The sequence below is a fragment of the Gossypium raimondii genome, chromosome 9 (genome assembly GCF_025698545.1).
Source record: "Gossypium raimondii isolate GPD5lz chromosome 9, ASM2569854v1, whole genome shotgun sequence".
In the NCBI taxonomy this organism is placed as follows: Eukaryota; Viridiplantae; Streptophyta; class Magnoliopsida; order Malvales; family Malvaceae; genus Gossypium; species Gossypium raimondii.
The window spans coordinates 49,620,452-49,638,457 of record NC_068573.1 but is presented as its reverse complement, the minus strand read 5'-3'; the positions used below and the strand labels follow the sequence as shown (position 1 = coordinate 49,638,457).

At 32.2% G+C, this 18,006-nt stretch overlaps 2 protein-coding genes across 3 annotated transcripts; one reads left to right on the top strand and one right to left on the bottom strand.

Moving 5' to 3' along the window:
• The first annotated feature begins 6,294 nt into the window (after positions 1 to 6,294).
• On the top strand, positions 6,295 to 10,602 carry LOC105800809 (probable serine/threonine-protein kinase WNK3). 2 transcript variants are annotated; one of them, XM_012632151.2, is made up of 8 exons: positions 6,295 to 6,746; positions 6,933 to 6,970; positions 7,253 to 7,480; positions 7,578 to 7,801; positions 7,902 to 8,059; positions 8,850 to 9,033; positions 9,111 to 9,221; positions 9,341 to 10,602. In XM_012632151.2, exons 1-8 carry the CDS (start codon positions 6,660 to 6,662, stop codon positions 10,174 to 10,176), a joined length of 1,866 nt encoding a protein of 621 aa, XP_012487605.1. In that variant the 5' UTR covers positions 6,295 to 6,659; the 3' UTR covers positions 10,177 to 10,602. The 2 variants fall into 2 exon arrangements, with proteins under 2 accessions (XP_012487605.1, XP_012487606.1); XM_012632152.2 differs by lacking the exon at positions 6,933 to 6,970.
• Positions 10,603 to 12,711: 2,109 nt separating this feature from the next.
• Positions 12,712 to 16,084, bottom strand: LOC105800810 (protein Dr1 homolog). Its single transcript, XM_012632153.2, has 6 exons — positions 15,860 to 16,084; positions 15,682 to 15,745; positions 14,452 to 14,541; positions 13,809 to 13,903; positions 13,200 to 13,268; positions 12,712 to 13,060 (listed from the first exon to the last, which is right to left on the bottom strand). The coding sequence occupies exons 2-6, from the start codon at positions 15,734 to 15,736 to the stop codon at positions 12,899 to 12,901; spliced, it is 471 nt and encodes a 156-aa protein (XP_012487607.1). The 5' UTR covers positions 15,737 to 15,745; positions 15,860 to 16,084; the 3' UTR covers positions 12,712 to 12,898.
• Positions 16,085 to 18,006: the final 1,922 nt, after the last annotated feature.

Sequence of the window (18,006 nt, the reverse complement as noted above, 5' to 3'; positions counted from 1 at the left end):
CCAATCTTTTCTTCTTCTATCAATTTCCACATTATTTTTTCTTTTTTCTTATTTGAATAAATTTTCTTGACATTATATATCCTTTTATTTTTCTTTTAAGGATTTGATTAGAGCCATTTTCAAGCAGATTTGGATCAGAAAAGCTCAAGGTTTCTTCGCGACTCTATCGATCTCACCATTTTTTCACCTTTTAATTTCCATTTTATCACCAATTCGAAACTTAAAAACAAAAGGATTTTGGTATTTAAATTTGCAGAGCGTGAAGGAACCGGAATTCAGAACACCGACGCCATGGATTCCGAGGTGCCTACATCTTTTTTTCTTTCAGATTTCTATATCTTTTTCACTAAGAATTTCAAATTTTTTATTGTAGATTGGAGCTGGAACATCTAAGAAGATTCGACCCACATTCGGTAATTTATTCCAGATCCAAAATAATCCGATACATCTCATAGATTTCACATGAGAATTTAAAAGAAAATGGTGACGATAAATGCTTGCTTCGATTGGCGCCATTTTCTGAAACTATTATTTTATTTTTACATATATTTAAAGGGTTATAATAAATTAATACCTAAACTATATTTTCTATAAAATATACTTAAACTATATTTTCGGCATTACATTTCTTCAAAAATTCTAACCAATCAAAAACTTTCGCATGGCACAAAATCACACAAATCTTGTTACGTAAAACAATTCCAAATATATACAAGTAATTTTTATAAAATTTAAATAAAATATATACAAATTCAAAAAGAATATTAATGAATTTTTTGGTTGCAATATGAAATTTTATTTTATGATAATATATTGATTATATAAAATTTGAATGATATATAAATAAAAATAAAATTATATACAATTCCGTTCTAAAATTCTATTTTTTATAATTGATTAATTATGTAAAATAAAAAGCATATAAAATATAAATAATTCGAATATATATTTCAAAAATTTCAAAAAAAATCAAATTAAAAATTTATTGGTCAATGCTCGATCAACGAGCAAAGTGTTATCATTGACAATAGTTAATTAGATGAAGGTGGGGGTAAAGGTTTTGAGTACCATGAAAAAAAAAAGTGCTAAATTGAGGGTTGAATAAAAAAATTGATCCGAAGTAAGATGTTTGGACCGTTTATAAAAATGCAAGTTGAAAATTTTTGTTTTTTATTTAATATATAAATAATTTTAGTTTTTTTATGATATAAAATAAATATTTTATATTTAAAATAGTGAAAATAATTTAAAAGTTTTTAATTTTTTAAAGAATATATATATATATTTATGAAAAAATTTGAAATTTTGTTAAATAATATTCAAAATCCACAAAACAAAGTTTATTTGTTCGAAATGAGTCTAAAAATAAAAAAATCATATAAAAAATCAAGAACCGAATCAAATTATGTGAATGATTCAAAATCTAAAAACCCGATGAACCGAACATATATCATGAAATTGAGAAAGTAAGTATAGTTTAGATATCATTTTATCATCTAAGGCTTACTTTAAACTTAAATAATTAAAATAGTGTTAATAAAATTTATATGTGATTTAATGTTATAATCTTTTATGCAAAATTAAGAGTTTTGAATCCCTTAATTATTTACAATTACAATTCGAAATAAAAAAATATAGAAAATTGTTTTTTTTCGTTGAAGCTGTTTTGATTGTTCAACATTCCATATCCACCTTTCCGACTAAATAGATTACTAGTTTGATCAGGTAATCTAATTCAAGTTTTATCCCATAACCCCATATTTAGATTACAACATATTTTTACACTATTAAATTAAAATTATTTGGTAAACAAAAGTGAAGCGATTATAAGTGTAGCCAATCACAACATTAACGAAGTCACATGTTTTCAATATTCATGTACTAATTAGACAAAAGTTCGATGAGATAATTTCCTATATCATAAAAATTCGAAATTGATAAAACAAATATAAATCTAATTGCAGCTAATCCGAATGCTCTAAAGCTGAGCTGCGAACTTCTTCGAATTTTTATTACAGGTTTTTTCTTTTTCAAAATTTAGTGTTTATTTGAGAATCTAAATTAGATTTTATTTTAAAATATATATATATTTGAAAACAGAGACTGTACAACGAGCTGCTACGATTGCTGAAGCAGAAGGTGGTACTAAGATTGAAGCAATTCATTTAGAAAGAGTTCTTCCCCAATTATTTGTTGATTTTTAAGGTACTGTTAATAATTATATTGCCTTGGGTTTGTATATATATAACTACCTTTTTCTTCTGCTGTATAGACGAACCCACTAGAATTTTTTAGATATGTTATAAACTTACTGAATTTTGGAGATTTATTTTCGGAGTTTTAATGTTCCTTAAAATTATTAAATTTGTTATGACACTGTAATATTTTCAATAAATTATTGTAAAAATTCTTACAAAATTATAGAAGCTATAGCTAGGAAATACTAGATCCTTCCCAATATTAGTTATGTTTTCATTTCACAGCTTCTGTTTCGTTCCTAACTTATTACAATTACGTAACTAAATTTCATTTGCTGTTTCAAGAAAAAAAATCTCAAGTGTCCGAGTAAAACCTTATGATTAACGCTTTAGAATAATCTAGGTGAGGAACCTAAGTTGCAGCTTGGACGATGGACCCTCTAGTGCCCCACTAGAACTAAGTTATCAACAATCGTAAAATCTTTGGAAGAGTGAATTCGAAGGTACGTAGCGAGCAAGAAGAGCCTCAAGTGGGGAGGCTAAACATGATTCGAGCCAAGGGTATTAGGCATTATGAAGTCCAGAGTTCTAAGGTTGAGTTGCATTTGAGGTTGAGACCGATAGCGCACCAAGGGGAATGTTAAACCTTGTGGCAAGAGGTTCAACCCTTTCGGAGTGCAACTGAAGGAGTGGAGGCAGCTTGACAACATGAGATCGAGAGAGTTCCACCGATCAAGGCAACAACTCCGATCACAAGAAGCCAAGGGTAGACCACCTGGAGTCGAGGCCCCAACCAAAAAGGAGCTGCTCACAAAATAGGCAAAGCGACCATTCGAGAAACCGAGTGTGGAGCTCCCCTATTAAAGAAGGCATTGCTAGATCAAGTGGTGGAGAATGTCAAGGTTCACTCATAAGTAATGCACCCAAAGATGCGAGACAAGCACACCTATGTGCTGACGATGGCCACCAAGTGTGAACAAAGGACCCTCCAGGTGTGGAAGGAGGCCGCCAAGGTCACAGGGAGGATTCATCAGGCACAACAGACCCAGAACGGTGCACTTCCAAGAGACCCGTCAACATTAATTAAAATTTCTATAAACCCTATCTGATAATTTTATGTAGATGAAATCCATCATTACACAAAATCAGCATTGTCCTCTTTGGATGCTATGGGCCATCCTCAGTTAAATGTGTGTTTTCATGAAGTTTCCAACCCAAAACCTCCTATCTCCTATGAATAGGAGGTTTCTTCGCAACTCTAACACCATTCAATTTTTCTTCGTCAAATCGATATTGTCCTCTTTGAATACGCAGCCATTAAGACTGTCACCCTTAAAGAGGGCAACTACCATATGTTTCGACCTCCTATTTAGATCTCATCGCAACTCTGGTACAATTTGATAGCCTTAAAGTTTGGCCCTTCTGGTAATTTCCATAAACCTATCTGAAAATTATTTCCTAGCTAGTTGCTTCAAGATTCCTATTTCTGGGTTAATTATCATGCACTTTAAATTTCTAATATTGACTTAAAAGCTTAAATGAGGACTAAGAGCAATCCAATATCATAGCATTTCCCATAGGTTTATAAACACAATCATCAATGATTCCAAAATGATAGCTAGAACTAGATTTAACCATACTGCATACATAGCTGACTAAGTGAATACCATAGCATTTACTATATATAGGTTTATATACAAAATCATATATGATTCCAAAATGACAGCTAGAACTAGCAGATTTAACCATACCGCATACATAGAGGACAAAGTGCAGTCCAATACCATAGCATTTTCCATAGGTTTATATTAGAAAATCACATATGATTCCAAAATGATAGCTATTAGCTAGAACTAGATTTAGCAATACTGCATACATAGTGAAACTATTTAGAGTACTTCCCAAGCTTCAAGCATGCTTCTTCAAGGACCGGCGGCTTCATCGACCCAAACGCTTCGAGTAGATAATGCTTGAGGCTAAGTATAGCTCTACCTCGTGTATTCATTTCAGTTAAACAGCGGATAACTTCCTTGTCCCCGGTGGCAGCAGCTTCCCCTTGTAATCGACGGTTTCTCAGTTGCTCGCAAACCAAATCGGACGCCTTGGATTTTTCCAGATCTTGAATCCGCCCCTCCAAATCCTGTCCACAGCTTCCAAGAACTTGGCGTACGTGTTTGGATCTCCGGCCAAGTACTTGGCGGTGCAATCCAGTGCGACGCCGCAGTAAGCTTTCTTCATGGAATTGGGAATCGGGAGCTCTTGGTTGCTGTCGATGTGCCCGATCTTCTCCAAAATGTCGAGTATTTTCTCGGGAACCTCACCGGCATGATTACATTTTGTCATTGACGTTTAATTTAGTACGATTTGATTACCTTATAAATTTGTAACATTTTAGTTATTAGGATGTTACCGAACGTTTGAAGTGTTACAAAGTTTGATGTGACAAAAAATGTAACAAAAAATTTAGTATTTTTATTTTGAACAATTTTAATATAGATTTTTTTATCGTATTTGTTCTGTTTGGTATAATATCTAGAATTATTTATAATTCATCTCATTTGCATGAAAGAATAGGTAAATTGTTTATGATGGTTAGATCAAAGATTGAACTAATATTCTGTTGAAAAATCATCAATTTTTATTAGTAAAAGTTGGTGTGACTAATAAAAATATCAAACAATTACGTGTACTTCATGCTAGCGTCCAAATATGTTTTTAATAGTAGAAATTGATGAAATTTTTAACAGGATGAGCTCTTTGATCTAATGCACATAGAATAATTTGTCCATTTTTTAAATTGAGGGAGTAAAATGTAATCTGGCTTCTAATACAAAGGTCTCAGCGATACTTTTACCATCTATCTATTTATGTACTTCAATACTGAGGTTTTTGCTCATTAAGTATTAATTTGGACAAATATATGCCAGGATTTTGAAAATTACAAATTAGAGAGGATTTAAGCATGTAATGTACTCTTCAAATGAATTAAATAACTAGAAAATTGATTTGTATGCATTTATCTATATTTGTATATATGTTTATTTTGTTCTTTAATAACGTTGTTTCCATCCACAAAGTGTTAGTTCAAACAAATTCGAATTAGATTATTCATGGATTATCTTACTTGTCTAAGCCCGAAGGTCCACTTGAAAATTGAGCCAGCTTGGGTAAAATATTAAACCTAAAAAATAGGCCTAAGTAAAAGAATTAAGCATTATTTATTATATATTTGTAATACATTATATTATATTATATGCTATTTTTATATGTTATATAATTTATAAGATATAAAATTAAATCTATAATACTATATCGTAAACATTAAAAAATGTTTAGTTGTTTATATAAATTTTAAATAAATTATGACAAAACTTTAATAAATAAAAATATTTAATATTAAATTTAAAAATAATATTTGTTTTCAAAAATATTAAAAATATGAATGAATTTGGTAAAATTCTAAACCTATATTTCAAATTAAACCGGACTTGAATAATAATAAACAATGTCAATATTATGTTTAAACTTGATACAAATATTATTTATTGTGATTAAATTAATTCAAAATAGATGAAAATATTAATACTAATGTGTCAAGCAATGAGACTTACCACTTGTCGCACTATGATATTTTCCAACTGAACGAGTTTTTCAATTTCAAACTTGATTTTTTAAAATTTCAATTAAGTAATTGAGTTCAATTTTAATGTTTAATTTAATATATGAATTTTTTATCTCAATTAAGTAGTTAGAGCATACATGTTAAACATTCATTTAACAGCATGAATGGATACAAAATTGAACATGAAAATCAAATTCAAATATCAAATTAAAAATAAAAAAACTCTGATATCAAATTGAATATTAAAGTTAAAATCTAGTGCGATAGGATATATTAACCCAAAAATACAGAAGGCGCTACTGCCGCCGGCGGGATGCATGATGAGATGGCAGACTCTAAGTGGAAAATTGACATTAAATTTGTGGGATCACAGTTCGCATGTGCTCTCAAATTTTGACTTTTCTGGAAATTTCTTTAATTATTTTTTCTCTTTTTTTTTCGCCATTTTCCAAAAATAAATCTCCAATTATTTCGGCAACAATTCATGAAAAATAAAAAATATATCTCCATAATTTACTTCTAATTAAAATAAAAAACAAATCATTTTAATAAAACTTGAAAAAAAATAGATTTTTTAATTAATTTCCTCAATAGTCATTCAGTCACAGTCGGTTTCCTAATGCCCCGAGCTTCTCTTTGACGAAACGATACCTTCTCCGATCTTCATTTCATTTCCATTTCATTCCAGAAATTTAATTTTTTTCTTTGAAATTACCACTTGGGCTTTTTTTTTTTTCAAATAGCTTGGATTTTGTAAGAAAATTTGGAAAATTTTACCTAAACTTTGATCCCCTTTTGATCTTGTTTTTATTAGTGATTTGAAAAAAAAAGGACAAAGAATGGTGCAGGATACAATGTCCGATCAAGAACAAGATGATCCCGATGCTGAGTTCGTCGAAATTGATCCAACGGGTCGTTATGGTCGGGTAAAGTTCTTTTTCACTAATTCATTTTCAATTTTTGGTTTGAATTTATCGTTTTGATTCAAATAAAAAGCTTTTCTAATTCGGAACAAAGTTTGTTTTAATTCTATATTTGATGTTAATTGGCATTTGGGTTCATCTTATTTAATGTTACGATCAATGGGTTGCTTTTTGATTGGTATTTTGCAGTACAAGGAGGTTTTAGGAAGAGGAGCTTTCAAAAAAGTGTATCTTTTTTCGTACATACATGTATATATATACACACACATATATAAAATGCATGTATGTTTCCCTAGTTGTTTTAGTTTGTGTATAAAATATAAATGCATATAGATGCCTAATTTATAAGGCTTTTGTTGAGTCCTTGAAAATTTAGATATAGAGCATTTAATGGACTTGAATATAATATATTTCTTTGGTTGTTTTAGTTTGTATTTGAATGTATTTATAGGCTTAATTTATGTGCATGAAGCATTTGTTGAATCCTTGATCAAGTTGTGGGAATTTAGATACAGAGCATTTGATGAACTGGAAGGTATAGAAGTGGCATGGAATCAGGTTAAGATTACCGATTTATTGCGAAATTCGGAAGATTTGGAGCGTTTATATTCTGAAGTTCATTTGCTTAAAACATTGAAGCACAAGAATATAATTAAGTTTTACAATTCGTGGGTTGATACTAAAAACGAACATATCAACTTCATCACGGAGATTTTTACTTCGGGAACACTGCGGCAGTAAGTTTTTTTATATCTGAATTCTGTGAGTGTGTGTGTGTGTGTTTTGAGTGTATCGTTATGATATTGTCGGAAGTTTTTATGTTTGATCGTGTAGGTATAGGAAGAAGCATAAGCATGTTGATTTGAGGGCATTGAAGAAATGGTCTAGGCAGATCTTAGAGGGTCTTCTTTATCTTCACGGTCATGACCCCCCGGTGATTCACCGGGATCTGAAATGTGATAACATCTTCGTGAATGGCAACCAAGGTGAGGTGAAGATCGGGGATCTAGGGTTGGCTGCTATTCTTCGCCAGGCTCGTGCAGCACATAGTGTTATTGGTGCGGTTCCTGTCCTTAATAACTTCAAATTCTACAATGTTTGGAACCATTACATATTTAAATACAACAAAATAATAAAGCAATTGTTAATTCAATATAGGTACACCAGAGTTTATGGCACCCGAACTCTATGAGGAGGAATACAACGAGCTTGTAGATATTTACGCTTTTGGCATGTGTTTGCTGGAGTTAGTGACATTTGAGTATCCATACATTGAATGTGCTAATGCTGCTCAAATATTCAAGAAGGTGACATCGGTAAGGCGTTCATGATCTTTCCCTGTTTTAAATAGTTATGGATCGGCTACTTCTTTACTCCGTGCCTTGCTTATCACCTTATGTTGATTGATTATAGTTCTTGAGAACATTGTTCCTTGCTGAAGTTTAGGCATAATGTAATAACAGGTTCCCGGAAAATGTCGATTTCCTTGAGTACCGGTTTGTCATTTTCCAAAAAGGAAGTTCAGTCTCGTGTTTATAAGCAAAGAAGTTGTACAATTACTTCCTCCTTGTCACGTGATCACCTCCTCTCGGATAAGTCCTCAAGGGCAGAGGGGTTGTATCAGTATGTTTTTGTTCTTTATCACAGAACCACTATAGCCCCCGTTCCTATTTATTGGAATTTTCTAGCCTAATGTTGGCTTTTGCTACATTATCCAAATATTAAAACATTGTTTGGTTATGTTGTTCCGACTTTTCATTTCCTCTGAAGTACCCTTGTCCAACACCTATATTCGACACATATTCGGGTATGGTTGTCTAAATATGTGGAAAAAACTTGAATTGTTTTTAGCATATCCATGTTGGGTGCATATTTGCATCTGACATTTATACAGTCATCCCAAGTCCCAAGTAACGTGGCTGTTAGGTTTGTAAAATCCGTATGTCCCACTATAGAGATTTAACTGAATTCGGTTTATCGAAGTTTGCTATGTTGAATCAATGTCAGTGCTTGAAATTTTAGGTGATGTAGCTGTTTCCATGCACTATGCTTATGCAAAATGCAACACATTGCTTTTCAATTCTCATGGTTCTTTTCCTTGGGCAGGGAATAAAGCCTGCATCGTTGGCAAAAGTGACTGATCCTGGAGTAAAGTTATTTATTGAAAAATGTATAGCTAAAGCTTCTGAACGGTTGTCTGCTAAGGAACTTTTACGGGACCCATTTCTCCAACCTGTTGAGGAAAATGACAGTGTAGGTCGTTCTTTACGACTTAATCCCAAAACTTCAGGTAGAATTGAGGAGCTTTTTCTGAGCTTGAAGGCTTTTCAGTATTTCGGCCCTCACATATTCACATGATAAATGCAGATAGCACCACCGAGGATCTTCAATCTGAGACGAGTCTAGATGTTAGAGTGCAAGGTCAGACGAAAGACCTTAACACGATATTTCTGAAACTAAGGATAGCAGATTCAACAGGTCTCTCTCTCCCTTGTTCTTCATAATTCTTTCCTTCCACCACTGGAAAATATTTAATCCATTTGCATTCTTAATTGTTTTTTCTTATTGAAAATTGGAAAGCTTCAACATGATCCTAGGTCAAGTTCGCAACATCCACTTCCCATTTGATATCGAAGCCGATACAGCAATTGCTGTTGCTAGTGAAATGGTTGAGGAGTTGGACTTAACAGATCAAGATGTTCTGACAATTGCCACAATGATTGAATCTAAAATCCAATCCCACATTCCTGATTGGATTTCCCGAGAAAGTCCTAGCAATAGTATTGGAGAAATTGCATATTCCGATATCTCTGAAAGTAAGGGTGATGGATCTCTGATGGCTCATGAACCAACCTCATCTCCAGGTCGTCTTTCACTAGAGAGATTGCCATCAGGTCGAAGATACTGGTCCGACTCACCCATTGCGGCTGGTGGATTCTCTCTGTCCAGGTTTGGGTTCTCAAATGTACGGTCTCCTGATAACTGGGCTGAACATTATGAGCAATCTCATGATTGTCATGAAGGCGGAGCTGACATAAACAGGGGTACTTCACTTGATCGAGTGGCAAATGAGGTCACACATCACAGTGGCAGAGGTGATGATGATGGCCTCGGTAAAGACGAAAACCGACCTGCCGACATGCAATCGAGTGTGTCCGGGAAGAACAACCTTCATGACAATAACGGAACACATTCATCAAAAGAGAACTGTAAGCAATTAAAGGACACTGAATCAGAAGTGAAGGTAATAACCGAAAATCTCGAGTCCTTGTTAGTAAAGCAGCAACTAGAGTTAGATGAGCTGAAGAATAAGCATCAGTTAACCATATCTGACCTTCTGAATGAACTTCCTCCGGAAATCCTTGAAAAGGTTTTGGCTACGTGTAAGCTTAAGATTCCCAAATATGATATCCAAGATGCAACAAACCACTAACCGCTCATCCGACATACCCAATAGACTCCTACACGGAATCGGAATTTACTTCTAGTCTCTCCAACATTGCAGTTTGATTATAGTCTCCGGCTATGTTGAGCATCGGATAAATGGCTATTTAGTGGCGAGACAAGAAACAGGGTCCTTCGAGATCCTATCTCGGGACATGCTTGCTAAGTAGATAGATCGTATTCGTGAAAATGGAAACCAATTTCGGCTTAAAGGAAAAGGTTGAAGAACATTGCATAGTAGCTATTCAGGTAAGTTTTTGTTCTTGTAAGTAATGACTTTTGCCCCTTTTTTAGAGGCTCTTTTGGTTTGATATTTCATTAAATAACTTCCATGGGAGCATATATACGTGTACATACGATTCTATAGTTTTCTTCAAAAGCTTTGTATCGAGGTTATTGTTTTTCATTGGACTCATATCGTGCTCGTATTAATCATCGTTCCTAAGGTATTATATACATATATGAAAGGAAAATAATGTGTTATATATTGGGTAATTATTTGATACATATGTGTTGAATTTTTATCTCCACATTTATTCTTCAAATACAAACTTAAAGATTAATTTATTTTATGTAGATTTTGATATATATTCTTCCATTTTTCATTATGTCAAAATATAAAAGTTTGGCTCTATCTTTTATTTGTGCGTTGATTTTCTCTTATTCTTCATTAACTTTACATTATATTGATTAGATTTTACATTTAATTAATGTATTTATTCTCTACTTGCTTTTATACCAGTGGAGCTTTAAAAAATAATTGCAAACATGTTCTTTTTTTCAGGTAGAAGCCTATTTTTTATTGGATCTTCCATTTTAAAAATGTGTTATTTTTTCCAACATTATCATTATTTTACAGTTTAGATTCTTCGGTGGTTAACATTCGAACCCAACCCAATAATATCTATAATATCCACAACCACCCCCACTAACATGTCATGGGTATTGGATCCAATCCACGTGGATACGTCCAGTTTGGATTTTAAAACTTTTGAATATATTCATTTCAAGTCAGTTTGAGTTTACGTGGTTTTTAAGCTTGAATTATTCGAATTTTCAATTGAGGTCATTAGAGTTTAAATCTAATCGCTTCATATTTGTTTTATTTTAGATTATTTATTTGAATCGCTCTAATTTTAAATTAAATTGATAAACTTTGAGTTGAAATCTTGTATAAAAAATATTTAAATTGTATCATGCATAGTAATGGATCTTGTGACTAAGTTTTAGAAGGATCTAACTAAAATTTCAAAATTTTATGAATTTATATTTTTCCAAAAGACTGAGTAATTAAAATTTTGAGATTAATGAATTTTTAAAAAAATAGAACTTAATTAAAATTTTAAATAAATTAAAAGACATTATGAAAGTTTTTCAAAAACTTGGAGGGCATAATAATAATTTTCAATAAATTTTTTTTTAATTCAAAAATGTTGGGCCACTGATGTTTCATATATAAATTTATGAGCTAAAATAATAATGTAATTTTCAATTGTTATATATATGATATAAAGATTTCAAGTATAAGAAAGATTCGGTATTAGTGGTAACGAAAGAAGAGTACGAAAAGTGCGAGACCTGGCAACCTCAGTTCTTCAACAATGGTGACACAGCCTTCAAATTGAACCGACCCGGTTTATTTTATTTATTCAGTTGCGCAACCGGGCACTGCCAGAAGATTATCATCAAGGTGCTGGATACTGCGGTTGTTCCGCCGGAATCCCAGAACAGCACCGCCACTGATATGCCAGATGATGGTGAAAACTGGTGCTGTTGAGGACGTTGTACAACTCTTTTGATACCCTTTATTATATATATATCAGCTTTTGGGTAGCTTTTTAAATGGAATATTAGGGTTCATTTTGATTATTAAGGTTGTTGAATCAAAACGTTTGTTTTTATGTTTTATTCATATATGATATTTAAAATAACATTATATTTTGGGTTTTGAAACACACTCCACCATTTGGTATACATTTTATGCAAGTTTAAAAATATCCACGACTTTTACCTTTCTGTTTTTCAAATTTCAAAAGTCAAATAACCATATAATTAAATAAAATTTAATATTTTGTTTAATATTTCTATAATTAATTTAAAACTGTTAACACTGTAAACTTAACAATAATGAATTTGGATAGTCAGATCTCCATTGATATTTCATATTATCATATTTGATTTAATCTACTTAAAAAGTAACAAATTAACCATATATCAAAAGAAAACTGATCTTTATGTTAAAATTTTGACATATCATATGTAACTCAGAAGCCAAATTTTAACAGAAAAATCAATCTGCTCTTTGATCAAAGACACAAAGACTAATTTGCCCATTAAATAAATGAAACAAAATTCAATCTAACTCTTAATTTAATAATCCATATATTTATATCAAATTTGATATTTACATTTTGCATCAAATTTTAAATATTTTCTGATACCATTTTTTGCGAGCAATTATATAAAATATTAAAAACTACCAAACCAGATATAACTCAGTCACCATTCGTTACGTAGTTTCGACTGATAGAAACGAACAAACTCTTGCTAATTGCATTAAGTTATAGACAGCATTCACAGATATCCACATGGGCCAATGCATTTTTTTTTCATTTTTGTACATAATATACGAAGATTGGAACTTTAGAAGAAGCACTAATGGAAGAATCAAGGATGCTTACCTATTGTGAAAGAAAAATAAGCCTAAATGGTTAGCTCTCTAAACTTGGGTCAGATTCGGGTTGCTTCGGGACAACAGCCCCACCATTCATTCTTGCTCGTGCTTCAGCAAACATCCTCTGCTGCTCAGCTGCCGCTTCTTCTTCAGTCATCTCTGCTCCGTTGCTCCATTTGCCTCCTTTCAAAGAGTCATGCTGAAATGTATTTCAAGAAATACCATCAGTTAAGATTGCCAACTTCTTGGTCAATAACAAGGAAAGAAATTATATGCCTACACTAACACGAAGGGCAGAGATAAATTGAGGCCAGGCTTAAAGAAGACAAAATAATTACCATGGTCTCGATCTTGTGTTGCTCATAAGCAGCGTAGACCTCCTCAATGTATTCTCCAAACCCAAGAACCTGACAAATTATGTGCACACATAAAGTTTTAGTAACAATTATATTACTAAAACCCTTTTTGCGTTCTTAGAACTCAAAACTCGGTATGATCAGAAATTTAAAATAAATACAAGGCAGTAAACTGCACAATGGTAACAGACCAATTTCGATGATCACTGGAAATCTCCAGTGTGAACCAATTCAAATGGTGCTGAGAAAAAGTACACATGCAGAACATATTCAACAGTTAAGTCTCTGTCTGAACAAGCAAGGGGTAGTCAAGGCATAGCTTAATATAAACACAGAAATATCCCTTTTAGACACTTGATAGTTGGAAATTTTATGGTATAAACAATTTCAAAATTCTATCTGTTTTTACTTAATACCGAAAGCAAGCTTAGGTGCTTACAAGCATAAAATTACTGCTGAACCATACTGCAAAGATCCTATTCAAGACATTACTTTTTAAAACCCTAAAAAGGCAACAAGAAGTAGACAATAAAATTACACACATAAAAGAAACCAAATTAAAATGTGAAAATAGGTTTGTGACAGAGAAACCTCTAGAGCCTTGAGTACATGCTCGGGTGCTATAGTCCGCTTCTCCTCTCTGTTACAAACTTCATTGGATTCTGATGAAATGAGATTGATAAACTCTGCCAGGGGATTGAAGTTTTAATCAGTTCCAACAAATACGAAACTAATACTACCAATTAGACTATAGTTTGGGACAGTAGACACCCAACAATGTAAAAATAATATCGATGGTGGATAAATTTGCCAAACATGATTTTGACAAGGAAAAGTTTTTTTTTCCACCCAAACCATCAATGACACAGCAAATACCGAGTATAACCACATGAGACTATCTGCAAGTTGCACCCACAGTATGGTTAGGTCAAGAACTTCTAGGGGACATACACTTCCTGTGCTTACAAGAGAAAAGATATTGACAATGGTTCAACTTGTCAATTACTATTGTAAATAAATATTTCCTAGGAGAAGAATGCTCCCATCATGTCTGTAGGCACTAATATTTACCAAGTAACTTTACACTAACATGCAAAAGCATAGCGCTGGTAGTGATCACTAATACAAAAGTCAAAAACTGAGAAATTTGGCGGTAGAAACCAAGGAAAAACGTGTTACAGTAAATAGATGCAGATTAGAAAGGAAGAAAGAAAGATTGAACTTATGATCTAACCTACACAGCACTCAATCAAAAGATCTTGAGTATCTCTTGCAACGCGTACATCTGGCGGTAACATTTCCTTTATAATTTTGGTCATAGTTGCTGAAAAAAGGAAAAATATATATAATTAGCATCATAAAGCAATAAAACAAATCCAAACTAAACCATAATGCTCAGATGCAAAGCCCTGAACAGGCACATACGATTACTATAATTTTGCATGTGCACAAAGAAGGATTTCAATTATTTTTACACAAAAGTTTGACAATCTCATTCTCTTTTTACAACAAAATGTAAAGGAAAAATAGAATCACAAATTGCAACAAAAGTGAACCATGTAAAGTGTTTAAAAATATTACAGCCTCATAAACTCCATTTTGCCATGTAAAAGAGTTTACCAGGGAAAGCAAAGACATAAACCAGTACGAGGTATAATCATCCAAAAACTTGCAACCTTTGTCAATTAATAATGCTCTTAGCAAATTTGAAATAAACTCTTTTCTCATACAAGATTTATGACCCATCCTCAAATACATCACAGTCCACAACCAACGCTACGCAATCCCTTTAACAGAAGCTCTAGGCAAGAACCTCCCTTGGAGTTTGAAAACAAAAATATGTATAATATACACAGAAATACATATAATAACCAACATCATTTTTAAACATCTTTGTCATACTAAGCTAAAAGATCAGCTCCTCTGAAAAAGCTCCAAACTCTCACAACCGAGAGCTAGTCAAAGACAAGATTAGGTTTGAACACAAATTTATCTTCTTATCATGAAAGATACGTATGTTCTTAAGTCCATCTCATCACACTTCCTAACCTCATCAAATTAAAGTTTCTTCAAGTTTTCACCCTTTGGTAGCTTACTCAGAAGAACCCTAATTAACTTTTAATGGCAACTCATTCACTTATTTACTATTACTCAAAGCATAAGTTGGCATAGACAATCCAAAACCCTAAATTAAGCAAAAAACTGGATAATTTAAATTATTCTTAGCTAACTGTCATGGTAGACAAAAGAAACACTAGCAAATTCAAGTCTTAAATTAAAGAAATTTTACAACACAATAAAATCGAAATAAACGAGAAAGAGAAGATTTTCAGGGAAAAAAATTAAACATAATCAAAATCACCAATAATTAAAAGCAAACAAATAAGATGAAAATTACGACGAGAAAGCAGATAAACAGAAAATATTAAATATTAAATATTAAATATTAAATATTAAAAATTACCTTTGGGAAGCGAAGCGTCCTCCTTCGACTTCCCTACGATATCCATCGGCTCCATCGTTTAATTCTTCAAAACAAAAAATTAAAATTAAAAAAAATAAAAATCAAACAGAAGACAAACAGATCTAAAACGTGAAAGGGAGGAAATCGAGAGGATAAGAGGAGGATGGAATTAACTCACCGAGTTACTGAGCTAAGACGTCGAGGCGGGTATACCTATTGAAAGAAAAACGCTAAACGAGTCGAGGGAGTCGTGATCCGAGTCGAGTGGGAGATCAAGGGGAAGGACATGGTTGATTTATTGAGTTATCAGATAAAGGCAAGGGGCTTCACGATAAAGAGAGGAACCTCTCGATCGCAGTCGATTAGGGCAAAAAAGAAAAACAATTAAAAAATAAAATAAAAATAAAAAACGAACATTCAGTGGGTGCGCGGGATTCCACGCGCTAAATTTAGGAGCCTCCAAATATTCGCGCAAAAAGTGGATATGAGGGCTGGTTGCGTGTTTCAAAAATCCGTTTTATAGCGCGTGAGTGATAATGGCTTTAACTCTCTCTTTAATTTTTTTAAGTTTTTTTTCTATTTTTCATTTTTTTTCATTATTTGTTTTTGATCCATGGGGAAAATAAAACTTTGTTAATAAAAGTGTTTGACGAAATGTCGGGTCGGATGATCCGTCCAGTTCGGGAGAAAGTCTAGATAAAGGGGTTCTTCTAATTTTAATTATAAAAAGGGTAAACTACACCCCAGGTCATAAACTATTAATAAATTTACATTTTGATCAATTAATTTTAAAAAGTTATAAAAATTTTATTAAAATTTTTAAAAAAATTCATTTAAATCATTGAACTATTCAAAAGTTAAGAGATTTATAATTTTTTAAAATTGAGTGACTAAAATGCAAATTTACTAATAATTTAATAATCTTGAGTGTAATTTATTTTAAAAGTTATAAGTGAAATAAGTAATTGAGTTGGATAAGTTAAAATGGATTTACGTGGCGTTTGTATAATTTGTTGTATTCTGTATTCATATTTTATTTTTAGTTTATAATATTCAAATATTGCCAATTGGAGTCCATTTGATATTTTACCTTTCATGTTGAGCCCGAAATGAAACGCACCCTATCGTTTTTTTAATTATATTTTACAATAAAACAATATTTGAGTGAGTGGTTTTTTTAAAGAGTGAATGCAGGGGGAAGCCAAAATAATTGTTTAGGGCCATGAAATTTTAATTTTTATAGTGTATATCTTTATAATTTTTAAAGGATTAAATTAAATTTTTATAATTTTAAAAAGGGTTAAAGTATAATTTTACCTTTACTAATTTAAAATTTTAAAAAAAATTTAGATGCCTAAACAGCAATTTTTCATTTTAGGGGGACCGGAGCCAATGCCAGCCCCCTAGAATCGCCTCTAAGTGAATGAGAAGTATTTTTATAGTTGAGATTAATTTCCATCGATGAATTTGATTCAAAATATAATTTAGTTATTTGAGTTCAAGCTTGATTAAATTTATTTATCAATTTTCATATTTAATATTGAACTTGAGTTCGATTAAGTTCATCTTTATTTTAGGTTTTTATATAGCAAGAGTAAAAATGTAATTTCATAATATAAAAATATATTAAAATGAAAATATTGATTAGGCTCACGAGTCGTTCAAATCTAGTATTACTATTCTTGAGTTCTACTTAATCAATATCTCAAGTTGTTAGAACTAAAGCTTAACCTGATAATTATCAAATTAAATGAATTTTATTTAATTGACCGCTAATAATTTACTAACAACAATATCTAAGTCCAAGTGCGATTAAGCAAAGTTACAGTGATGAGGACTAGATTGCACTAAGGACAATAGTTGGAATACCCATATTTGACCAAGCAAAGATGCTTTTGCATGCCTTTTTTAACTTCAAACAATTCCATCAATTAACGCATTCATGGCTTATATATATACACACACATATAAACCCAGGCTGAAACAAATGAGGGATTTTCAAAATTTCAATGTCTTCTCCATCTTCAAACGAGCCTGAAAATTTGCATTGGAGCACAGGTAAGGCATGCCTGTACAGTGGGCTGTTTTTGGTAATTTCGTTAATGACGATGTTGTTGTTAAAGTTGTTATGCCCCAAACTTCAGCCCGAATCGAATCCAACACCAAGCAACCACTCGGAAAGACCAATGTATCAGCCGAATATGAATAAATTAGAAGATTCTGAAATGCCGGCATCAGACGAGGTGTTTGTTATTATGGCCGGTGAAGAAAGTCCGAGTTGCTTGGCTAAACCGATGGTGGCGGTCGCTTCCGTTGCTCAGCTGT

Excerpts from the sequence above, each read along its gene's own strand:
- LOC105800810 (XM_012632153.2), bottom strand. The coding sequence starts at position 15,736 with ATGGAGCCGATGGATATCGTAGGGAAGTCGAAGGAGGACGCTTCGCTT. Across the intron at positions 13,904-14,451 it reads TTTGATTGAGTGCTGTGTAG|AGTTTATCAATCTCATTTCA; the intron begins GTTAGATCATAA and ends ATCCCCTGGCAG. Across the intron at positions 13,269-13,808 it reads ATGTACTCAAGGCTCTAGAG|GTTCTTGGGTTTGGAGAATA; the intron begins GTTTCTCTGTCA and ends ATAATTTGTCAG.
- LOC105800809 (XM_012632151.2), top strand. The coding sequence starts at position 6,660 with ATGGTGCAGGATACAATGTCCGATCAAGAACAAGATGATCCCGATGCT. Across the intron at positions 6,747-6,932 it reads CAACGGGTCGTTATGGTCGG|TACAAGGAGGTTTTAGGAAG; the intron begins GTAAAGTTCTTT and ends GGTATTTTGCAG. Across the intron at positions 9,034-9,110 it reads ACTTAATCCCAAAACTTCAG|ATAGCACCACCGAGGATCTT; the intron begins GTAGAATTGAGG and ends TGATAAATGCAG.